Source organism: Ostrinia nubilalis, chromosome 5 (genome assembly GCF_963855985.1).
Source record: "Ostrinia nubilalis chromosome 5, ilOstNubi1.1, whole genome shotgun sequence".
In the NCBI taxonomy this organism is placed as follows: Eukaryota; Metazoa; Arthropoda; class Insecta; order Lepidoptera; family Crambidae; genus Ostrinia; species Ostrinia nubilalis.
In genome coordinates, this window is record NC_087092.1 from 893004 (window position 1) to 919163 (window position 26160).

Sequence of the window (26160 nt, forward strand, 5' to 3'; positions counted from 1 at the left end):
CATACTACATATGCAGAATATTTTTGAAAAAATATTTGTATTTTATTAGCAATATAATAAAAAAAAGTTAACTACTTGTCTTGAAATATATAGTAAAATCTGAGTCTATTGATTATATTTTAATTAAATACGATGTAAAAATATTTTTTATTTAATGTACGCAATGTGTGAAACGGAATAGATTTAGTGCTGGGGTATTTCTTGTATAATAAAATCGATTATTTCCGCGGTTCAATAATCGATTGCAGTGAATACTTAGTTATTAAAAACATCACAAAAATAAACTATATTTTTCGATTATTGACTTTAATAAACGCATTGAAAATAAATTAATAGTTTTTAATTTAAAGAAACAGAACCAGTACTTTTTAGGAATCGTTTTTTTGAACACGAACCATGAAATTTGAATATTATCAATAAAAAATTGTTACAATAATATTTGTAATTTAAAAAAACATGTTTTTTTTGTTAAATAACACCTATACAAAATATTTCTCTAAAAGTAGGTTTTACTAACTCTTCGAAAAAAATCGATAGATAAATCGCTATGGTTTAGTTATGTGACATCTCTAAATCTTTCAAACTCGAAACGTCATACGGATCATCTTAGGTGAAAAAGACTATAGTGAAACATAAAAATTAAAATTAGTGAATGTACCAATGAAATAAAGCGGGAAACTACTTTTATGAAGTGTCAAAATAAAATAACCTACGCCTCGTAAAAATAAATAGTGTTTTTAATTAATTTTTCAATGTAAAGTGTAAACATCAGTCATATTCACAATGCCTGAGGTGATGATATCAGGTATCCCTGTTAGTTTTCCATTTGATCCATACGATGTCCAGAAGGCGTATATGGAACGGGTGATTGAAAGCCTGCAAAACAGCACTCATGCTGTACTGGAATCTCCCACTGGAACTGGAAAAACTTTGAGCTTATTATGTTCATCATTAGCATGGCTGCTTGTGAAGAAAGCCCAGTTGCAAATGAATGCCCAATTAGGAAATTTTACGGAGCACAGCGGTGGTGGTTTCAGCGGTTCCCTGCGAGATAATCTGAAATCAGGAGCGGGAAAAGCAAAGGACAATGTATCTTGGGGTATGCCTAAAATTATATATTCATCCAGAACTCATTCTCAACTCACACAGGCTATGCAGGAGTTGAAAAGATCTAGCTATAGACATGTAAAGGCCACAGTACTGGGATCAAGGGACCAAATGTGCATACATCCTGAAGTTTCTAAAGAATCTAATAACATGAACAAAGTACACATGTGTCAATTAAAGGTCAAATCCAAGACATGCTTCTTTTACAATAATGTGGACTCAAAAAAGGAAGATAGATCTGTCAAAGGTGATGAAATACTGGACATTGAAGATTTAGTAACTGTTGGTAAGAAACTAAAATGTTGCCCATATTATTTATCTAAAGAACTGAAACAAGATGCAGATATTATATTCATGCCCTACAATTATTTATTAGATCCAAAATCAAGGAAGGCTAATGGAGTAGAATTGATTAACAATATAATAATACTTGATGAAGCCCATAATGTGGAGAAGATGTGCGAGGAATCAGCATCTTTACAAATCAGGAGCACAGATGTAGCATTATGTATAGATGAAATAACACATGTAATGAGATCTTTTAGTGAAAACTCTGAAGAGCAGTTGGATTCAACAGTTGATAATAATCAGCCAAAAGACTTCACTTGTGAAGATTTATGTGTTTTGAAAGAAATCATGCTTGCTTTAGAAAAGGCTATAGATGAAATAAGTGTTGGCAGTGAAGGTACTACTTTTCCTGGAGGTTTTATATTTGAATTGTTAGCTAAAGCTGAGATTAGAGATCACAACCAAATGGCTGTCATCACTTTACTAGGAAACCTTGTTACATACTTGTCTACTGCAAGTGCCTCACCATTTCAAAGAAAGGGAGTTGGTCTGCAAAAGTTTGTAGACTTGTTAAATGTTGTATTTAGTGGCACAACACATTCATACAAAGAAAGAGTTAAAATGTGCTATAAAGTCCATGTTCACATTGAAGATAAGAAGAATAAAAAATCTGATAGTTGGGGTGCACTTAAGGTTGGAAATGCAAAATCAGCTGAGCGGGTTCTCAGCTACTGGTGCTTCAGCCCTGGGTTTGGAATGAAGCAGCTATTAGATCAAAATGTTAGGAGCATTATTTTAACTAGTGGAACTTTAGCACCTTTGAAGCCATTAATATCAGAATTAGGAATTCCAATTGGTGTTCAGCTGGAAAACCCTCATATAGTCAATGGCAATCAGATATGTGTGAAAATAATCAGCCAAGGCCCTGATACAACTCCTCTTAATTCAAATTACCAGAATAGAGATAATCCAAAATATATTTCATCTTTAGGAAGAACAATATTAAGTTTTACCCGGGTGGTGCCGGATGGTTTGTTAGTTTTCTTTCCTTCATATCCAATCATGACCAAGTGTCAAGAAGCATGGCAATCTGAAGGTATTTGGTCTAGTATCAACAACATCAAGCCCATTTTTGTTGAGCCTCAAAGAAAAGATACATTCAATGCTATCATCAGTGATTTCTATGGCAAAATAAGTGATCCTAGCACTAAAGGAGCCTGTTTTATGGCAGTTTGCAGAGGAAAAGTTTCTGAGGGCTTAGATTTTGCTGATATGAATGGTAGAGCAGTGATTATAACTGGATTGCCATTCCCACCTCTGAAAGATCCTAGAATTATACTTAAAAAGAAGTATCTAGAAGAGCTTAGGGTTCATAACAAAGAATTTCTATCTGGAGATGAATGGTATTCTCTAGAAGCTACTAGAGCAGTCAACCAAGCTATTGGAAGAGTTATAAGACACAAAAACGATTATGGAGCAATATTACTTTGTGATGGCAGGTTTAACAGTCCTAAGTTGAAAAGTCAACTGTCAGCATGGTTGAGAGATCATATTAATGTATCAAACAAGTTTGGTGAAACTGTAAGTGAGATTTGTCGGTTTTTCAAAACTGCAGAAGCGACCTTGCCTTCACCTAAACTAAAACCATTGCTTCCTAATGAAGACAATAAAGGATATAAAAACTATGAGTCCAACAATGTTGGTGGGGTATCTTTTCCTACAACTAGCACTAGAATTGTCAACAAAGGCACTAAGAAGGCAGTAAGTCAATATCCTAATTCAAATGAGGTGTATGCTGATTTTTCAATGGATTTTTACAAGAATGCTCAAGCATCAGCCTATGTGAATGAATTCAAACCAAAAGAAGCAAAGGATCTTTTTAGTGCTTTAGATAGTAGTAAAAATACATCACAGGCTTCTTCTCAATCATTGGTTACAATTCATAAGAGGAGTGCAGAAGAATCTAATGTTGCTTCAATAGCCAAAAGAAAAAAGTTGAAGATAAAGCCCTTTGGTTTTGAGGACAATTTGAAAAGTGGTGAAATTACAAATATTTCTGCACCAGAAAAAGTGGCCCCAACATCATTGATAGACTTTGTGAAGGAAATAAAAGTACTTTTACAGGCTGACCAGTATAAATTATTTCAAACATCAATTTCAGCTTATAAAAAGGATGGAAATTATGAAATATTTTTAGAAGTGTTGAAAAATGTCTTTCAGAACAGAAAAATGTTTTATTTATTTAAAGGCATGAAGAGATTTTTAAAAGAAGACCATAAAAGTACTTTTCAAGAATACTGTGATAGTGTAAATTTTAACTGTTGACCCAATTTTTAGAGAATTTAAATTATTATATAAATTGGGTTTACTAATGTTTCATACAAATTATAATAAAGAATTTCAAATATTAAAATCTATTTATTATCTACTTTCCAAATATGATTATTAAAATTCATTATTGGCAGGTTCATTGATCTTGCTAGCAATTTCAACTGAGTTAATCCTTAGCATAGTCTGTTGAGCTCTTTGGAAGTTGATGCGCATGAACTGCTTCCTTCTCTTCTTCTTGAAGTGTGTACGTGTGTGTGATAGGCCCTTGGAGATAACTGTTGCAGTGATGTTTACTAAACCAGGCTGGACAAGAGGTCGGCCAATGAGGGAAAAGTCTTTAGTTCCAGCAACCAGTACCTTTTCCAATTTTATTTGGTCACCTATGTTAGGTGGCCAGTATCCTTCAAGCACTAGTAAATCTCCATCAGTAACTCTCCATTGCTTTCCCAAAAGATGTACTACTGCGAAGTTTCGTGATGCTTTATCTTCTATCAGTTTATTGCATGTTGCTATAACATCTTTTGTTGTTTCAGCCTCTGATTTGCTTTCAACTGGTGCGATATTAGTTATAAATCTAGACAAAATCCCTCCTGAAACAAAAAAGCAGTTGATTAATCTCAATGTTCCGTCCGTGACCACTTACTATAAGATTACACTTGAAAAACACAAACCTGGTCCATTTCTGAGAACATTGGTAATTTTCTGTAATCCTGCTCTGATTACAGACATTGTTCAAACAATATTATAAGGGATTTTATGTTAGTTTTAATAAAAATTCATAGTTCAGCAACTGCAGCAGACTCCCAATAACATAACCTCAAAATTTGACATTGACAGTTTAGCCATGATAGGTTTCGTTTAGAAATTAGGTTCATAAATTAATAGCCATAAAAAATAATAATTTAATTTGAAAATAACAGCACCTTGATAAATGCTAACTGCAAAAAAAATTCTCACCTCCAACCTGATCCATTACCATTACCTAAACGTTTCCTAATCTTTTCTCCCACACCGTTGTGGCTACGCAAATCGCGAAAGCCAAGAAAAAAAATATTAAAAAAAGCAGCGGGAAAAAGTAAAAATTAGGTTAAATCGAGATGTGAGCCTTGTTTATTTTATTGAGTCAAAAAAAAGGAACCAACAAGTGGTACCTAGTAGCTCATTGGTGGTGCGATATTAGTTCGAGCACATCCAAGAGCGAGGTAAGGTCGATACCTACCTACTTTTGTGTGGTTTAAGTATAAGCAAAAATATTTTCAAAAAGGCTATACAAGGTTTCAAGGTTTTTTTAGTTTTAGATTTGTCTAGCCTTGGCTTAATTAAATCATTCAGTGCTTCTAAAAGCTAAGCATTCAAGGTAGGTACTAACTTCATCTTTACCACTTTACCTAGGTGTAGTCCTCCGTGAAAGCAACGAATAAATCTTTCGACGAGGAAAATCGCGAGTAAGATGAATTTTAGTTGTAATTAAAATACTGCTTAGGAGGTAACTGTATAATGGAAGTAGATCCAGTAGGATATAAAAAAAAACTGATCAGATAAAAAACGTCAAAAAATTATTTTTAAACTAGCTTTCCGCCCGCGGCTTCGCCCGCGTGGAATTTTGTCTGTCACAGAAAAACTTTATCGCGCGCGTCCCTGTTTCAAAAACCGGGATAAAAACTATCCTATGTTCTTTCCCGGGACTCAAACTATCTCTATGCCAAATTTCATCAAAATCGGTTGCGAGGTTTAAGCGGGAAAGCGTAACAGACAGACAGACAGACAGACAGACAGAGTTACTTTCGCATTTATAATATTAGTTGGGATTGGGATTATGCAACGTGGAAGTTTAAATTAAAAATAACACGCCCACGCCCCAAAGCAAGAGTGGCAAGGGTAATTGAGGCGTCACGTTTTGCCGCACTCACCGGTGTTGGTCGCATCACGTCTTCGAGTTATTTAAACTTATGTTGTGTGATCTTACTGTATGTTTCTCTTTCATGTCAAGAGGTAACCGTCCAAACTTTGCGAATCGGGAGATTAGGGCCGGTTGGGAGTTTAAAAACAGTCAAATCGTAACTTCGGCGGCTTAACCGGACTTAGTATATTGAAGTGAGGAAATGCTTCACTTTCCTCACTTCAATATTGCTCCGGCCAGTTTTATCAAGTTAAAGGAGATCATTACGCTAAAAAGTTACCGTCGGACTGTTCATTGCTGGAAGTAGAGTTTATAGAATGATGATTTTATTAAGTGCTTTATCTGAGACGCAAATAAAGAAAGCAGTTCGGTAATTTGTTAAGACTTGGGGGGTTACTCCCTACCGCTGTCCAACATTTTTGGGTCTCTTTGTCGTTGTTGCACATGTCAGTCATATCATCATCTCAGCCATAGGAAGTCCATTGCTGAACATAGGCCCCCCCCAATGCTTTCCATGTTGCCCGGTTAGTAGCGGCTTGCATCCAGCGCCTTCCTGCTACCTTTATGATGTCGTGAGTCCACCTTGTGGGTGGACGTCCCACGCTGCGTTTTCCGGTAAGCACGCGGCCTCCACTCCAGAACCTTGCTGCCCCATCGGCCGTCAGTTCTGCAAACTACGAGTATGTGCCCTGCCCATGCCACTCCAGCTTGCTAATCCGTCGGCACATGAGTCAGTATTGGACTTTAAATGAGAGAGACAGGTGGTTGGTTGTATCCGAATCAAAAATAAGGTCAACATTGTAGGGAGTAGTCTGGTAGTCTCACTAAGGTAGTTGACGGATTGCCAACATCCTAACTAAAGTACAATATGGGCACCGTCGGGGAAGTACAGGCACAGAATAAGTAATACCATGGTACAGGGGAAGAGAACATTCAGTTCTTAGGTACTTACAACGTTGGCCAATGTTTACGATCTTACCACACCTATCACTCAAAGCGGGATGCAGGCAAAATAAACAGCGATTGATGGACCTAATCCAGGCCCCTCCCGCGACCTTCACCAGATCGTCGGTCCACCTAGTAGGAGGCCTGCCCACGCTACGTCTTCCAGCCCGTGGTCAGCGCAGGACCGTGCATTGTGGAAGGACTTGGAGGAGGCCTTTGTCCAGTAGTGGACGTCATTTGGCTGAAACGAACGAACGAACGATGGACCTAAACACAGAAACTCAGTTATGAAATAGCTCCGCAGGATCGACTGGTAAGTTCGCTTCGAGAACAAAATTATTTCAATCAGCTTCATTTAACTTAGTCAGCTATCTATTACACAACTCGCCAAAATTGAATGTAATTTCGATGCCTGTTATGTGCCCTGTTTAAGAGTCGAACCCAGAACCAGAACCTTTCCAGCCTGGTAACTACTTATAAAAAAACATGGAAACATTGGATCAAGTGAGTTTTTTTTGTTAATGTCAAATTATTTTTTTAACTTTGTCACAATATTTTTTGATACTAGTTTCACTAATTTGCCTGCTTATTTTTTAGGTTCCTTGGCATCAAACGGGGCTGGTTCAGCCATAGAGCGGTATTATCGTTGGAAGCCTTTAATAAGTATAATGTGCAGCAATTATCCGTGTGTAGTTTCAAGGGAAAAGTATCGGAAACAATTGGGATACAGTTTGCTTTCCCTTATAAAACTATTATGTTTTCCTCCAGGGACAATTTCAGTCAAATCCGCTAAGCCGTGTTGCGTGATCGAGTGACAAACAACCATCCGACCAAATGATAAAATACATCGAAAATAAACATTCAAGTTAACTTCGCTTGATGGCTACAGATACCTACATTATGGAATTTCCTTTTGGTTCAATGTAAGCAAGAATTAATAACATGTAAAATATTTTTGAGAGCTACTTCATTTCTTTTCTGTAGTCTTTTTTGTTTATCTTATGCTTATGTAAAGGCAAACTCTAAAGCAACAATTTAGTATACAGTACTTTAACAACTGTATTTAGTTCAGATAGTGATTATTAAGTTAGTAACACCTACTCAACACCTACCCACATAATCTAGCTTGAAATTAAATACCCAATGCAATATAAAGGCTTCATGTTGTTACCGCCGAGGTTTTTTACCTACATTTACGTGCCAAATAGTAGAGAACACCTGTACACTACTATTAACTATATTTAGTTCCAGCCTTTGATTGCATTATTGTATCATCTAAATAACAAATGATCTCAGAAACGGTATAAAAATACGCGTCTTTAACCACAAGTGATTTTTCCTTATTCCCGCCCACAAAGTATTTGTCTCTACCTCATAAGTTTGTGCGATGAATAACTCGCGTTCGTGACGAAGCAAAGGGACAAGTAAGCAGCTAATATTCTCAAGTGCAAGAAACCAGGTTAGGCGATCCTGTTTTCAAAAATCCAGGACTAGCCGGTGCCTCCAGCTCTCAGCGCTCGGCGAGGGCCTTCGGAAGCATTCGGAAGGCTCCGCCGGCGTCCGGGGTGCGTCGCTATGGCAACGGGCGGGCACGCGGCGCTCTCGGCTCCGTCCGCGGCCGCTGCCGAAAATAAACACGAGAGCAACGCCTCGCAGGGCTGCCGTAGCGGCGACTCGGGTACTAGGACTCTCGTCACGTGATCACGTGGCCTAGTATTTTTCAGGATTTTCCATTTATTTTCTTAAAATTTTAATTTAGGATTGATTGTATGGCTATAATATCACGTTTTGAAAATGATTAAAATAATAAGGCAGTAGTTAGGTGGGAACAAAAATAGTAAATCAAAGGAAAGCACGGGCGAAGTGATGGGAAAATCGCAGTGGAGCGACTCCCAGCGGGGTGTATCTCGCCGGGAAAGTATCTAGGTGATGTTTGTTCGGCGTGACGGAGCGAGGCGGCCCTGCGCGGCGCGGGCCGGGGCGGGAGTTGCGCGCGCACGGCTCCCGCGTCAGTCGCTGGGCGACGCGCGGCCGGCGCACGGTCGATAGAGGACTCGAGCACGACCACGACACGCCATGGTGCGCGACGCGTGCACGCGCGACCGGCCCCGCGCGTCGGTGTGAGTGAGTGACCTAGTGCTGTGGACGACGCCGAACGCGGCCGCTGAGCTTACGGTCAGTCCATTATCCAACCCCACCTGCAAAGCCCGATAACACGGTTATGGTTATTGAGGCTTTCAGCTCCGATTGCGTTCCGAATCGGAGCGGAGACCTTCGATTTGCAAACGGTGTGTGATGTGAATGTCATTTGATGCTTGAATTTGGAATGTTCGAGCCAGAGCCACCGCGTGGCGGGATGATAAAAGCAACGAATGATCTATACGCGTATTTCCATGGCTGTACATCGCATACATGTAAACATTCAGCAATTTTCATGATTGGATCTTCTTGATTGATCGGTTAGTGATAAGACGTGACGGCTCTACCGTGCGTTAGCTATTCCCAGTTGCGTACCACGTTGGGACCTAATTTACTGCTGGATACTTTATGATCCACGTAGGTACACGATGATAAAAGTGTATTTTATTGTTAACTAATAATAAAGGTTGGAATCCGGGGGTCCTCTGAGGCTTGAGAGTAATTGGTAGCAAATGAGGTTGGAGACGTAACTCAGAAGGTGAGCGTCTAAGGCGCGCACACGAGGGGGTTGACAAATCACATCAAGTGGCAATTAATTATTCTTAACCTAGATTGGTGTGCAACTAATAGGAACATGTTTGTTTAGTTCATTTATTAGCAGATCACAGACGATATTGATGATCGTCAATAGAGATGTTATTCAGTATTTATTGAAATCTCATGAATGTCTACTTCTGTACTTTTCTCCATAAAATCTACATTTCAGAGGTTCCTAGAGTAGGTATTGCTTAGTATTTTTATACCTATGTACAAGTATAAAAAGTATACATATAGACACGTGGTTTGTGATATCACTTCATCTAGATTCGATACGGACTGGATTGTTCGAATTTTAATGGCTACCGAGACAGCCAGCGGTTTCGATTGCAAAGAATTTATGTTTATTTTATAGTACCGAACACACATTTAAGTTAACATTGAGGGAACACATAACATACCTACTTATATACCTAATATACTTACTTCTATGTCACATATTTATAGAAATAGTAATACGTATATAGCTGTGCGATTTGTCACAGACGCGGTCGTAAGGTTAGTAGGTAAAGTTAAATTTATGAGCAGGAAGGATGTCTTGAGGATTTGCTTACTTCGAATCGGTACTCATGGGATTACACACCGTATTATTAGTTACATTAATTTCCGAATTTAACTTTTTTGTAGGTGTAACAACGATTGTTTAAGATTAAGTTTCAGCAAAATCTAACAAGTAACGAGGCGTAATCATTTGTCGAGGACATATTATATCTTTATTTCCTGCTATAATTATATTATATTAAAAGTTAAATATTATATTTAATATAGTACCGATTTTATTGACGGGCTTAAAACGACAGATTCAAGATATAAATTTCAGATTTTCTATAAATCCGGTTTGTTGACTTTACTGCTACGAAACGACGAGCTACGAGCTACAATAACTTGCTACGGCGTAGCACGAGACTGTTCGGTACCACCTCTTTATTATATTCTATCGATAAAATAGAAAAATATTGAGTATTGAGTAGATATCAATAAACGTAGATGATATTGGTTTCATCATTTATTCAGAGAAAAGAAAAAATATTGGTACATGAATAATTTAGGAATGCTTGGGCTTGGGATTGCCAAATAAACATTTTCTTTCTTCTATTCTCAGATAGTAATATATTTTGAAATAGGGTTTAATACAAAGTACGAAATAGTCATTACTTATTTGTTTATTTGGTTTGGTGGGAAAATGTACTTGTTTGCAAAATTTACTATATTCAGACCTTTAGTTAAACATTAAAACAGGCGTGTCTATTTAAGTAAAAGATTGAAACTGCCATAGTACTGGAAAATAAAGCTGGTTACAAATTATTTATCATTTCTCTCAAGTACTCGAAGTTGTCACATGTTTACTGCTTAGTTAATCTCGTTCTTAAACCTGCTCTAAAACCGAGATATCCATATTAACATAAATCTAAATACACAGCGCTTCACAATCGCACGCGAGCACCGGTAATGCAAATATTAATACCATATACCAACATTATAGGTACAGTACTTATCTCACTACTACTGAATGTCTACCCTATGCTTAGTATTTTATTTATTTATTTGAAAATCCGTAAACATATACATTTATTTACTAAGAAAAGTGACGTCCACTCATTTAACACGAGACATAAGAATAAACTTGCTGTTCCATCATTTAGGTTGCATAAGATAGGTAATTCATTCTTGGGGAAATGTATTACCATATTTAACAAAATACCACACAACCTTGTCGAATTGCCAATAAACAAATTTAAGATACATATAAAAATACCCTTATGTCCAAAGGGTTCGAGACTATATTGATGACAAGGATGCGTGGTCAGTTCAGTCTGCACATATTTGATGTACTTAAATTTGACTATTCTTACCGTTAGATAATTCCTGGCAATAAGTGGTGACTGAGTTTGTTCCGGCGTTTCTTCTCAGCACTTGCCATATGTTTGTCTCGAAGCGCTGGTAGGGCCCAAAAGATAAGGAGACATGTAAAGTGCCCCATAAGGGCTACCTTTTTCTTTTTTTTATTATTTTCTATTGACGTTCATAAGTGCCACTTGTGGTCTAAACTGAATAAATATTTTTGATTTTGATTTTGATTTTGAAACTATTGCATAAACTTACATAAGTATACGGTGCAAGAAAAGGAGTTGAAGTAGCAAAAATGTAACACAAAATAAACCTTTTTGGATACTGATAGCATACGAGAATATTATGTATTTAATACCTAACGTATTTAGAAACAACCCTCAAATATTATGTACTTAAAAATAGATCCTAGCTTGGGTTTGGTCCGAATATTGAAATTTTCCTAATCACAGGCTTAATATATTTGAGTTTGAATTTAGTTTAGGGCGTCGTTTCAGAACATAGGCTTTTAGTCATAAGACTTATAACAGGCGGCTGACACGTGGCTGTCATCTCCGATGATAATCTGATTAATTGATCAGTAATTATGATAACCTTCCCAGAGAAGTTTCAGGTAGGTAGTCCTTGTATCATCTGGCGTTATAAAGCCATTATATTACAATAGTTCTTCAGTTTATAGAATGCTTCGATTTTTCTAGAACGCTCTTTCGCTCTAACGAGTATATCAGCATTTTAGAGTTTACACTCATTTTATTTTTGCAAGTAGGCTTTGAAAAGCAGTCACTATTGTCAGACTCATTTTCAAGGGTTTTCAAAGATACGTAACGTAAAGCTTACGTATGATTTTGCTAAGTAAATGCAAATATCGTGTTTATAATTTCTTTGTACAGTTCAGTTCTCTATTAGAGAGATTAACGCCCGTATTCACAAACACTACTATGAGGTCTCAAAGTGCGCGTGGACGCACAGGGTGACCCACGAACCAATTACAGAGCTTTATTAAACGCAGTGCGTTGATTTGCTGCTTCACTTAAGCAAGCATCGTTTGTGAATGCAGGCGTAAAAATCTCTTTGTGCAAACATCAGACTGTAAATTTTTATTGCAAATCAGCATCTGTTAACTACACAAAATGTCTCAGATTAGCTTTATGTACTTTTGGGCCACGTTCAGAAATTCCTGGCCAGTTTGAGTCGTTTATTCAGGACCTAATGAGGGCCCAGCCTGGAAGGGTTCTGCACTGATCAATATGCACACGAGCTTATCTCAGGCCCGAAGGCTGTTGATACATAATTTGTATGGTGGCATGTTTGCAGAGTTGATGAGACACGGCGTTATCGACTTGGTTTGATATTAGATTTATTGAAGTTGAATAGTAAACAATAGTTTTTTTTTACGTAAAAGATTGACTTTTGCCTTTGGAAACTTAATTTAGGGTTTCACTTGCTGAAGTCTGAGCTGAGGCCGAAACCGGATATTATATCGAGAACTTGTTTATTGTTAAATAGTGTCTCTGGATTTGAGACAGATATATCTGGAAGATACCTTACCTTATCAGAAACCTGGAACTTTATCAGGGATAGGTAGTAAGTAGTTCATTTGCTGAAACATACTTATAATTCAAACGCAATAATCAAAATTATACTTACAACCGAAAACGTATTAAAGTCATGCGAATATTCGTAAAATAAAGTTAGCCCAATTGCCAGAAACAACTTTATTTAGATTTAACCAACCCCAAATTCTTTAACTACGGTAACGTAGGAAGACAGCTACGACGTAGTCACCTCGTAGCACACTCTACGATACGCGCTACGGTGCTACGAGAGATTTCTTACATAATTATGATAATTTAGTATCCCCGGTCACACTGTTCGCGGTCCCCGCCAGGTGGCGTTGTAACCGATTGGGGGTTAGTGGGGACTTCCGCCCGTGTAATGGGGGCGAAAACTGAATTATTGTATCTTATTTTTATTTCGGAGCCTGAAATATGATCGTGTTTAACGTGGTAAACGTACGTATGTTTTGCTTTTTATATTTTGTATTGATAAAATGAAACGAGAAAACAATTACGCGGTTTAGGTGCTAGTTTTTGGAACTGAATCAAATGATTATATTTCACTTATACGCTGAAGCTATTCCAGTTTAAAACATTATATTTAGTTGTTTATTCGTTGAAAAACATTACAACATTTGAGTTCCCAAGGTTAAAATATATCATAGGTTTCTGAATTACTCGCAAAAAGTTTTCTAGGTCAATATATGGCTGATGATCAACAGATGGAATTTTCTCACATGATTTTCTCACTATTGCTGCTATTGTCTTATACACGACAGTGCATATGCTGCGCTATAAATAAAACTACGACGTTTCCAGTGCGCGCTATAAAATACGACTCGATGAGCACGGGATGAAAATAATAAACCTATCCGCCAGGTAGAACGCACTAATAAAGCTGTGTACCTATTCTATTAATTTATGTTTTACCACAATTTTCAATGTTCTTTAAATCCTTTACCTGCACTTTAGCTTCTGTGCTACTAAACTGCTTTATTATTTAGTTAAGAAATGGCAAGTTCAAGTCTGAAATTCCACGAACTCTTAATTGAACAGTGACGTTTTTCTTTTATTCAATAGCCTAGTTCGAAGCCGACACAACTTAACTTTGACATTAGTTAGCAAACCTTTAGCTACCACAGAGTTTTATGCATCAAATGTAACTCGGGTACGAAGAAGTTGCATTAGACGGGCCTTCTACGCCATTTTCGTATTTTGCCTCCATCTGTCACTCTCGCTCACAACAGTTTGTCAAGATGAGTGAAAGAGATAGATACAGCTGAAAATGCGGACATGTACAGAGTAGCCCTGCTGTATCTGAAAGCGATTGCCTCCAGAGTCGGTAGCGACGCCCCTGTAATATTTCAGAAGCGATTTTACGGCGGCGCGAGTCAGGGATATATTTTATACGGTCGATCTTGATTCCGCGCGATTTGCATGTGCGAGATTGATGCCGTAAGACTTATGCTGAGGAAACTTTCGTGTACCCACGATACGACTTGCAAGTGCCTTTTAAAACTTCAAACTTAATATGATTGGTTATTTATTTATACGTCAATTTTAATATTTGACAAACTATTACTACTACTGTTGACCTACCAATGTTTAGTGTCTTTAGTAGGTAACTCAGCAGTGTTTCAGATAAATTGCCCTAAAGATGTTAATTTTCAATAAAATACAAAGCCTATCTAATATTATTGAAGTATCTCAAAAATATACGTTAAGCTATGTGGCCTGTTTCTGAGGCTAAGTACAAACATAAACGGTTCAAAACTAGTTCTGCACTTGTCCAAAACATAACTTTTTGCCACCGAAAAACTATTTAAATGTTAGCCCAAAGTTCACCCCCCGGGACGAGCGCGACCTAACCTATTCACTTTGCTCGTAATGAACCTTTACATGATTCGTTAGTTATTTAATTAGAATAACCAATTAGACCCGGGAACTGAGCTAATTTTGCCGCTGCAAATATTTTAATTATCTTTTAGTGAACGAGAATGTTAGTCTACTGTTCTAGTTACTGTTGTTACAATTAAAGTTTATATGTGTCGCTAATTAACTAATTTGTAATTAAGGCTGAGTTGCACCACCTAACTTTGACCGTAACTATGACAATAACCGGTGTTTTTTGTATGGAGTTTGACAGATTTTTGACGTGTGTCAAAGTTAAAGTAAGATGGTGCAACCCAGCCTAAGTTTGTGTCTCAATTACGTACTGTACCATTTTTAATGACTTTACAGGTTTTTTACCGAAAACTGTTCCGTAAATATCCCGTTTTGATCTCTTTTTCCTATCTCATGAAAGAAAGATAGTTAAGCTAGAGCTGTAAACACATGTCACTTTAATGGATATTCATAGAGCGCATACGCATTTAAAAACATCGTTTGCTAATGGAGCTTTAAGTGCACATTGAAATCAAGTTATCAATAGAGTATTTATACAACCAATATTTCCTTTAAAGTAACAAAGCATTGTTTTACAGTACGGATGAAACGATACTTTATTTTCGTTGATTTGCTATATTCGATTTTATTTTAATTTGAAATGTAAAAACAGAATATCATATCAAATGAAAATCTTTATGAAGAAAAGATTTTTGATAGCTCTTAAAAAGTATCTCATTTGACTGATGGTGGTGTCCAATTCCCTTTTGTACGTACGATACGTATCGTAGATATTTTTGGTTTAATGCAGCAAATATCTGAAGTTTAAAAGGAAACCAATGCCGTGTGAAAGACTAATAATTATGAAATGGAAAGCTTAGTTAAGATGGAAAACAGTTGGTTTGCCGGAGAACTCAAAAATACGAACAAAAATATTACTTAATGGAGTCTTTTTTCTTTCTTTTATCAGTCCATTATCGCGAATGAAAACTTATGTGCAAATAAGAGCTATTTTTGCTTCTCTTTGTATTAACATTTAGAGGCACATTGTTAATGATTCTACACGCACAGTGCATCTAAACCTGAACCAAAACATCCAGTGTTTAATTAAGCAATCAATTACAGAGTAAATTAATTAGCATGTGATTTCAGAGCATTATACAACTAAACATACATTTACATACAACCACATTGTACTTATGGACATAGTTATGTTGATAAATGTGCTATCATTGTAATTATCATCATCAACAATTTAGGATCATTTTTACCATATAAAGGTGGCGTATGTAATAGGTAGGTGAAATTTTATTTAAAAAAAATGTAATGTGAGATTGGATAGAGTTTTATTTCAGGTAGGTATGTGTAAAAGACTAGTGACTGATTGTCTGTCAGAAGGTAAAGCTATTGATACGATTGAGTTATGTACTAGTACCAGCTCATAAAGTGACTTCATGGTTATGATCTCAGTTGTTAAACACAAAAATATCTATTGACTACACGTGCACCATTCAGTTTTTTTATTTTGTGTTGTACCTACCTCGAAAAGTGGACTTAACCGAGACTATTTTGGAATCAGGCTACTAAAATAATGTTAACGAAGCAATTACCAATTATTTAATGGTTCCAACTATTCGAAAAACGCTTCTATCTCAGTTTTATCTTTCGGCGTTAACGGCTTTAGAATAAAGGCTAGAATGCAGAAGCTGCCGGTGCTCGGGGCATGTAAATTTTCATTTAATTTCGTTTAGGGTCACAGCGCAGTGCGGCACTTTTAGAGTTCTTTGATCGAATGGTAAAACGGAATACTTGTGGTATCAGCTAGACGTCAGGTTATCTCTCACACGCTTTTATTATTTAGCATCATCACTGTCAGTAGAAATTGGAATACTGTATGTTAAATGCGAATAGTTCAATTGGTCTGATAATACCTAATCTTTACATCAATTAGGTTAGCCTTTTTCTTAAGTGCCTGTGAATCGAATTGTATCTATAGCTTGAGCCGGCTTGTTTGGTATTAAAAAACGAGACAGGTAGCTACAGTTTCATTGTACATTTTTCAGCTCTACTAGTATAGCTCTATCACTCATTCCATTACATCATGGCAAGGAAGAGAGGCGAATGCAGTACATGATATTATTATCATGTACTGCATTCGCCTCTCTTCCTTGCCTATATTTACCTAATAGGCCAGTAGAATTAAACACAAAAATTGATTAAATCGGAAATAATTCCTACAAAAGATTTTTTTGCTTTAATGGCTTCATTGGTTGCCCATTAAGACTCTCCTAAGTTTTCGACTTCGACGGAGTTGTGCTTAAGTGGTGGGGGCCCCCGAAAGGGGCGTTTTTTCGGTTTTCCGGTTATACCGCGTAAAGGACTTACCCTATCGAAAAGTGGTCTTCATGACGGTTAAAGGGCACTTAATCCTGCATTGAATAAGACCAAATTCATATGTTTTGGACAAACCGTTCTCGCGCTAAAGTTCGGCAAAGTAGAAAATATACGTATAATTAATGACCTTCTCCACGTCCAATGGCTTGTTACCCACATGCTTCCAAGCCTTGTAAAGGGTCGCCTTAACCAGTGTAACCCTAACAAGGCTCACGAGTTTGATTCGCTTATCCTTGTTCGTCCCAGCCGTTCCTTAACTGCGGTTGCTGCACCTCTTCCTGGCACTCTCCTGAACGACTCTGTGTTACCTAATGTGGCTGCCCCTCTTCCTTGTACCCTCCTGTACGATTTCATTGCTTAGCCATATGCCTGGTCCAAGGTTCGACGCCACAAAATCAACTTCGTACGAGTGAAAATAGTTTAAATACTATTTCCCGTGCTTGCAACATTTTTCTTTACTGCTTCGCCTCTATTAGTCGCAGAGTGATTGTATATATCCTATAGCCTTCCTCAATGTATGAGCTATTCAACACAAAAATAATGATTTCAATCAAACTAGTAATTCTTAAGATTAGCGCGTTCAAACAAACAAACAAAAAACTCTTCAGCGTTTTAATATGAACTTGTTGTTGTTGATTTTTGGCGTCGAACCTTAGACCAGGCATACGGCTAGGCCACGTAGTCATGCAGGAGGATACAAGGAAGAGGGGCAGCCACAGTAGGTAACACAGAGTCGTTCAGGTGAGTTCCAGGAAGAGGTGCAGCAACCGCAGTTAAGGAACGGCTGGGACGAACAAGGATAGGCGCATCAAGCTCGTAAGCCTTGATAGGGTTACACTGGTTGAGGTGGCCCTTTTCAAGACTTGGAAACCATTGGACATGGAGAGGGTCATTAATTATACGTATATTTTCTACTTTGCCGAACTTTAGCGCGAGAACGGTTTGTCCAAAACATATGAATTTGGTCTTATTCAATGCAGGATTAAGTGCCCTTCAACCGTCATGAAGACGACTTTTTGATAGGGTAAGTCCTTTACGCGGTATAACCGGAAAACCGAAAAAATGCCCCTTTCGGGGGCCCTCACCACTTAAGCACAACTCCGTCGAAGTCGAAAACTTAGGAGAGTCTTAATGGGCAACCAATGAAGCCATTAAAACAATAAAATCTTTTGTAGGAATTATTTCCGATTTATAAGCTAATTCTACTGGACTATAATATCTTTATAGATATTTGGTAAATATACGGAACACTGACCGTGCAAAGTAAAGTTGCGCTCGGTTGTATTTTGTACAAGTGGACCCGCGGTACGATGGAATATTCGTGTTAATTGATATTGTGATTTTATTGAGGATTTAGTTTTGTTGCTCGCACGCAAACAGAGAGAAAGAATTGAATTTGTTTACATTCGTATTTTTTCATACGACATAGGTAATACTGGTACAGCTTTATATTGGGTATGGTAATATTAAGCCTGCGGTCACATGCAGTGTTGCAGCTCTTTTATTTTATCATTTTAAGTCAGCACGGCGTTATTAACAGATGTTCTGAATGCATGTATTTCTTCGAAACTGGTGGATAACTGATGTTTTTTAGAAGACGCGATCTTTTACGACATTACTTGTGGAAAATTCTTCTAGAAAAGTTTTATTCGCACCGGGTTATGCTTCTACTGATTACGTTATTAATTTGTATGAAATGTCACGTTGCGCTTACGTCCCGTCACGCTCAGACTGGCTGTGTGCCAGAGACTAAGGAATGCATTAAGTTAATGGACTAAGTAAAACTTAATCATCTGGTATTCACTAGGATTTGTGTTCGTATATTGTAGACAATGGATGTTAGTACATAGTAAATAATACTAGAATAGAGCCCTATGCAATGTTATTAAGCGTCAAAGTTTCGGCCATCGAGCTGCCCTCGACGCGAGCTAACAGCGAACTAGCTCATGAGCTAACACTCGAGCGAGTACTAAAGTACTTGTCCGTGCTCTTTATTGAGTGGGAACTTTGCTTTTAATAAGATCTAGACTTAATCCCAGTTGATTTAATCGCAGTTGTGTGATGGGTTTCGCTAGCGGTGATGTCGTGGTATCTCTCTATTAGAGTTTCTATCTTTTGTTATTCTTGTTGTTGTTTTTAGTAACACCCTAATACCAGAAACGAGTGAAATTAAAAAGTAAAAATAGTAGGTAACGCTCATGAATCTTCAGTAGGTAAAGGAAAAAACTGCCTTTTATTTAATCTTCTTTGGAAATGGAACATACACAGATAAACATTAAACCAACTGACATGTTGATGCTGAGCTATCTGCCTCTATCCTCATAGCATACTATTACCCCGTGAATTTGGTGGTCTTAAATGCCCCGAGGTAGTAAATGTAAGTGTGTGTCCACATTAGGGCAGGAATCGGCAAGATGCGCCTAAGAGCTTTCGCTCGTTACGCACGTTTCTAGCAAGGTAATTAGTGATGGGCCGAATAGTAATATTTGGAAATCGTGAGCTATAAACTGTATAGATAGCTCTTGGAGTATGAATTAGGAAATGAATGGAGAATAACGTCTGTTATTATTTTAATGATTGTCAGATTAGGCGACAATGTTTTATTTTTGTTTGGAAGACATTTTTAACTATTAAAATTCAATGCAAGCCAAATCAAACAAAATTAAATATACGAATTTTGTGTTTTGTATTAGAATTTGAATTATTAAGGGTATGACTCTATTTAGGGATAACATTTACCTACCTGGAATGTTTTTCATAAAGCGCCACAGGTCTAGTGGTTAGCTATCTCGACTACAAGGTCAAAAGTTTCAAATCCCGCAAAGGCCAAATCCCACAGTGTTTTTGTAATAAGCAATTATTTGTTAGAATCATTGAACTTCAGTATGTTAATTCGTTTTCCTCAGTGGAAATAGAAAATGTTGTGAATAATTTCAACATATATTTTAGGCTTCTTATCGCACCAACGAATAATAATTTGTTTCAGTGATTGCCCTGGCCAAATACAGTCGCCCACAACATGTTATAATACATTTTTGTAGAAAAATCTCACTTATTACAAGTACAAGTACCTAGTCAGTGTTCAGTTTGTCATGCTCGATTATACTTTGTGAAAATTACAGATCATTACTCGAGTACTAAAATATTAGCAGGGCTCTAGTTTGCATCAAAATTACTCAAACTGAATATTTATGTTTCTAGATTTGTAACTGAATATTTATACTGATACTGGCATTTCTTAGCATGTTTTTGTTGGACGATATCTTAATTGTCTGGAATTGAAAGTGAAAAAGGCACTTTAAAAGATAATACGAGAACACAGAATGAATAAATGATGGAACTACTTAGTAGTGTAGATAGGCTTCTAAAGTTATAAATATGCCATATTATGACCATTTATCATCTAAGCATATCATATTGTCTTAAGTGGACATTCAGTCCAAACATTTGTATTAACAATGTAAGTTTTATCAAAACCGTTTTGCTCAATTAATATTACGATAGTTATTCACAATGGATGAAACTAATGTGTAGTAAATCTAAATAAATAAAACCTGACCAGTTGCATATGCGTGAAGAACTAACAAATGTTCACCAATCCATCCTCATAGTTTTTTGCTTTTAAGTACAGATTACTTACTCTGTCCATAAAAGCCGGAATCCTATCATACAATTTAGTGTAGGTATTCTACGACAAAACGCCACATTTCTGTAAGTATTCTAATTACATACATTCCACCTCGAACAACATACATCGCCCGGCTCCGCTCGTAAACTGCACGCGTAATACTGCGTAACATGCACGTCCTAATAGGGTATGAATTTGGCCGAGGTACAGCTCCTTGGCTTTGGAGCGTGAACGGAGGACAGCCCAGGTGATTGATCAGTGCGTGGAATGGAACGTAAGAGCTAAAGGATGTGTGTACCAGCATTTCATTATAGATAGGTTGTATGGCTGTTCCACCAGAAGCAAAGACCGCAAAGAAAAAGAGTCGGTTAAAAAATCTTCTCTACAAAAATACCTGATCTAGCTTTATAAAACATACTGAAAAAACTACTCATTTTTGTTTTACATTTCTTACAAATAAAATAATGAATTAATTAAGTCTGTATTTCATAAAGCTAGATTAGGTATGCGTTAAAAGCTATCTTTCATGGAGAGAAAAATAGTCCTGTAGTTTTACTTTTTTATTCTAACATCGAATTAGCAATTCTTGATACTAAGTTTGAAAGGAATCATAGGAAATTTAAAATACCGCAATACCTCAAGTTATGCTAGCATAACAATGTTAGTTCAATTAAATGAGTTAATCCTAAACGGAATCTGATCGAATCTTTTAAAGCTGCAGTCCATCTTTTATGTCAACCTCATCGGTTATAAGAAAAAAAAAAGAAGTGTTTGTTATAATTTACATGCCGCATTTAAAAAATGTATCTCAAACAGATGGATTTATCGGATAATATTTTAAAATCCATTCTTCCATTTTCTCTATTGAAAAACGTCTACAAGAAAATTTATTTTCACGAACGATATTCGGAATCGATTAAAGCAACAAAAAAAAAATACGACGAACGTCTTGGCTGAACGCGGAACATGCCATTGACAGCAAAAAATAGAATTGAAAAAGTAGCGGCCTGCGTCACGGTGGGCGTGGAGTGACGTCACGCAGGAAGTGGGGCACGGCGCGCGTCACGTAGTATGCACCGGTGTTGCCACTGCAATCGTCACTGTTACGTAATTGTGCTCGAATTTCGCGTGATGAAAACTACGGTGGATGATTTTTTGGACTGGCAAGGAATACGTATTGGAGCTTTCGTGGCTTTAGTTAGATCAAAGTAATGTCTTCGGATTATTTATGTACATTTAAAATGCGTTCGTGAAAGCTCGTCTGCTAGTTCTAGGTAACAATTAAATTAAATAAATAGATATTTCACAACAATAATGTGTTTTGGCATACTTATTACAAAGAAAAAACACAACTCAAGAAAAAAGAAGAAGAGTTTTGATTTAGCTGCAGTAGAAAAATTATGCACACTTATTAAGAAGCCGAAAGGAATATTCTGTACAACCCCCGCAAAAACTGTTGATGTAAATTAATTTAATAGATAACACATTAAACTATCTAAATAATTTGTCGCTACTATCAAATAGAAAATGATTATGAATAATTTTAAAACAGATGAAGCATCTCGTTGCAATGCATTTGCTTGCATTGGCGTGTTCCATTTTCAATTTTTTTTCTGCAGGCTTTTTTTTTTTTCTTGGCTTTCGCGGTTCTGTAGGCTTTAATAGCGTCATACAAATGATGACGTTCTAAATTTAAATTAATGTAATGGCGCAAGTAGACTATGCGGAAAATTTACCAAGTCGAAGGGCTAGCCCGTACACCGAAGTATGGGCGATGTACGGGTGGGGGAAGGAAAAAGTAACCGAGATGGTGTTCACACTATTACGTCTTGGCCAATTTCCTGCATAGTGTACTTGCGCCATAATATAAAACCTCACACTACTGTACGTTTCCACACGTCTTTGGTTTTTAAGATATAAACAAATTAAAAATAATTAGTTTACGGTCATAGGACATTTGATTAAACTGTGCTCTAATTTAAATTTACTTATCATACAAGACAATCGTCAAGCAGTTGGTGTTAAATTATGAATATAAGATTTATTGAACAATAAAGTGAAGTGTCTAAAAAGTGTGACAAGTGTTGCGGGCTTTGGAGTAAACTCTTGCAAGGTACATTAGTTATTTACATTAATTTACACCAAGTCTAATTAATTCTAATTAATTCATTAAACTACGCATTGCGGTCAACTATAGCGATGATTTATGTAAAGTTGCTGGTAGAAATTGAAAAAAAAAATGTGAGTGCTTTCGAAAAGATTTGGAGTGTTTTCCGAAAAAGCTTATGATCAATCTTTTTGGTTAATTTGCTGTTTTTTCGGCATACCCGGTGGTTTGTACTGCCGTCAGTAACATATGAGTATTTGTTTGTTAGAAAATAAAACTTGGTGTAGTTATTTAATACTCTACATGGCTCAATTGAACGCATCCGCGACGGCTCGTGTTTTCATTCAACATCTTATAAAACAGAAAACGTCAAGCTTGTTGTCTTTGTATTAAAATAAGAATAATATTATTCGTAAGACGCGTTCATTCCCTTATTTACTTATAAAATAATCCGACTATTTTAATGATTCTATCCTGCAAACTTAGCTTTAGTGCGCGTCATTCGTACTCCGACCAATTAACTGTCCAAGGATAACCTATGTTAGTTGTTTATCCGAACGTTTTTACCCTCCCAATGCATTCTGCACCTCAGTTCCCCACATCAGGTGTTAGTGCTGACGTCACCAGCTAATTGGCAGATGGATGGAGGTCATCGATCTCTGCGGCGGCAAAATGCCGCGTGATTGATTGTCCGGTAATGTAATTATTATTGTCATGTTATGTCGGCCGTAATGTACGCCCAGATGGCGGCAATTTGCATGTACAGTCAGCGGCAAATTGTTCGTGACACCGAAAGTATAGTCAAAAGATTCGTAACACGTCTTTGTTACAGTTGGAATAAGGTGGAGTGTCAACTTTTTGTCCACTTTGGGTGATACTATTTGACGCTGTCTTTACTACTCGTGCAGACCTAATTACATAGAATAGTATGGAGATCAATAGAGAATCAAATCAAAATAAGTTCGCCTTATGTACTAATTATATGGCATTAAAGATTAAATAAATACATAAGTGGGTACTCTGTTTTGCTGTTACTTTCACTCAATTCCACTCAATAGAGAGATCTCTACATTTATTACTTACTAGCGGCCGCCCGCGACTTCATACGCGTGGATCCCGTTTTACCCCTCGTAAAACAAACTCGTAATTTTTTTTCATACAAATGTTTTTTCTCGCTAACTTCCGTTCCCGCGGGACGTTTACTAAGATACCTGCATGCCAAATTTCAAGCGTCTAACTTAAGTGGTTTAGATTTTTCATACAAAAGGATTTTCCCACTAATTCCAGTTCCCGTGGGAATTCCTAAGTATACTATAACCTGCCCAAGAGTACGAAGAATAATTGTGCCAAGTTTCGTTAAAATCCGTCAAGTAGTTTTTGTTTCTATAAGGAACATACATACAGACAGACAGACAGACAGACAGACAAAAATTTTACTGATTGCATTTTTGGCATCAGTATCGATCACTAATCACCCCCTGATAGTTATTTTGAAATTATATTTCATGTACAGAATTGACCTCTCTACAGATTTATTATAAGTATAGATAAAAATTAGTACTCGTAATAAATGTACATACGTGTATTTAGAGTTGTTTGTAATGTCCCCATTACTTGATAATCAAAACAAAACCTTGTGGCAAACTACAGGTTCATTGGATATTGCTGATATTTACCAATTTCGAGTTCGAAATTCGTAGAATCCGACAAGTAAATACGGCTCGCTCTAAAACTAATTCCTGGTACAATCAGCGATATTACAACAGCTGAAATATTCCAATAAAGTAACAGTTTGATTAACGATGCCCGGGCTAATTATCGACATTTCATTCTAAAGGGTATCGTGTAAATTACTGAACCATAACTTCTCTAAATTATCTACAATGTTGATAGACTCAATAATAATGTTTTGCTTCATCCTTCTTCCTACTAATATTATAAATGCAAAAGTTTGTATGGATGTGTGGATGTTAACATGTTTGTTACTCTTTCACGCACAAACTACTGAACGGATTTTGATGAAACTTCACAGTATTATTTTTTATAACCCAAAATAACATATAGGCTATAATTTATGACGATCTGTGACAAACTAAATTTCACGCGGGTGAAGCTGCGAGCAAGTTAGTTTTATATAAAAACAACTTCAACGTGCTCGTAATATTTCTATGTATATATTTTCCCTTACGTAATGAAAAACCATAACAAAACATTCCGCTATTAGAATGCGATACAAATAAAGCACCACCCATAAGGCGGTGTGTTTGACACCTCATGTAATCGAAAAAGTTGACGTGCCCCTGTGCCGTGTCCGAGGCGGGTCATAAGGGATTTTGATACAGTAAGCTCCAAACTAAGGCACAGTTTACATAATTTATGTATCAGAGTGTAACAATAATATTTATTTACTTTAATGCCAAAATTTGAACATAAGGCGAACTTAATCGAGCAGTTTACCTTCTATGAGGTATGTATTTAGGTAAATGTACCTCTTATCTACCTCGAATAGCTAAAACACTGTTCTAGTCAGCCTCTGACCACAGACGGCACAATCTCATTGAAATGTCACGGCTATATGTATAATGTAATCTAACTAAGAATGTTCGTTCAATCAACGTTGTTTGAAAACTTATTTCCATTTGTAAGGATACCCAGCTGATGTGCGTATAGAAGTTAACAGTTATTGGCACCTGACGCTTATAATTTTGATTTCCATGAACATTGAGGCGACTCTGTCAGACTGCTAGATAAATACTACCTGGAGCTTATGATCACAAATCATTAATGAAAATATTAGTTGAAAATATTCATTTATTTATTGCAATCTACGAGTATTATGAGATGGCCTACTGTGTAAACTTCTTTTGTGTCCAAACGTTGCACGGAAATGACGTTCCGCCCGTGTGACCTCAGGCTAAATATAGAACGCCAATTTTACAATCACAACATTTTGCACTGCACACGATGTTATGTTGTTGTTATATATTATATATAGTTAATTCGTAAGTAAATGATGAAGATTTATTGCAATAAATATTCTAGAATCATGGTTGGTACGCTTTCCTAGATAGAGTATTACCTTAAAATATCAAGGTAACATAATCTTTTGTAGGAGGTGGTATTTTGCAAAATCATTGTGATATTGACAGTACATATGACAGCACATCAAGTTTAACACTGTAATGACTTGTGTGGTTTTAATAGACGCTATTTTTGAACAAAAAATGCATTAGTCTGATGTTCATCAACTGTACAGTTTTCCAACTCTCTCTCTTCATTAATCAAATTTAATCAAAATGTTTATTGAATAAAGCTGCCTCATTTTTTTATTGTATTTGAATGTAATTTAGCATATAAGGTAAAGTTTGTTTAAAGAAAATATTTGTATTTGTATCTCTGTGAGCAGAAACACCATAATTGAAGTCGGCACACGCCC

The 26160-nt window shown here is 36.7% G+C and overlaps 2 protein-coding genes across 2 annotated transcripts; one reads left to right on the forward strand and one right to left on the reverse strand.

Annotated features, from left to right (window-relative positions):
- The first annotated feature begins 699 nt into the window (after positions 1-699).
- LOC135071609 (regulator of telomere elongation helicase 1 homolog) lies at positions 700-3801 on the forward strand. The gene has a single exon (XM_063965368.1). It carries the CDS (start codon positions 784-786, stop codon positions 3718-3720), a length of 2937 nt encoding a protein of 978 aa, XP_063821438.1. The 5' UTR covers positions 700-783; the 3' UTR covers positions 3721-3801.
- On the reverse strand, positions 3794-4552 carry LOC135071611 (large ribosomal subunit protein bL21m). Its single transcript, XM_063965371.1, has 2 exons — positions 4398-4552; positions 3794-4316 (listed from the first exon to the last, which is right to left on the reverse strand). The coding sequence occupies exons 1-2, from the start codon at positions 4453-4455 to the stop codon at positions 3841-3843; spliced, it is 534 nt and encodes a 177-aa protein (XP_063821441.1). The 5' UTR covers positions 4456-4552; the 3' UTR covers positions 3794-3840.
- Between the last annotated feature and the right edge of the window lie 21608 nt (positions 4553-26160).

Coding starts and splice junctions, on each gene's coding strand:
- LOC135071609 (XM_063965368.1), top strand. CDS start 784: ATGCCTGAGGTGATGATATCAGGTATCCCTGTTAGTTTTCCATTTGAT.
- LOC135071611 (XM_063965371.1), bottom strand. CDS start 4,455: ATGTCTGTAATCAGAGCAGGATTACAGAAAATTACCAATGTTCTCAGA. Junction 4,317..4,397: donor TGTTCTCAGAAATGGACCAG/GTTTGTGTTTTT, acceptor TTTTTGTTTCAG/GAGGGATTTTGTCTAGATTT.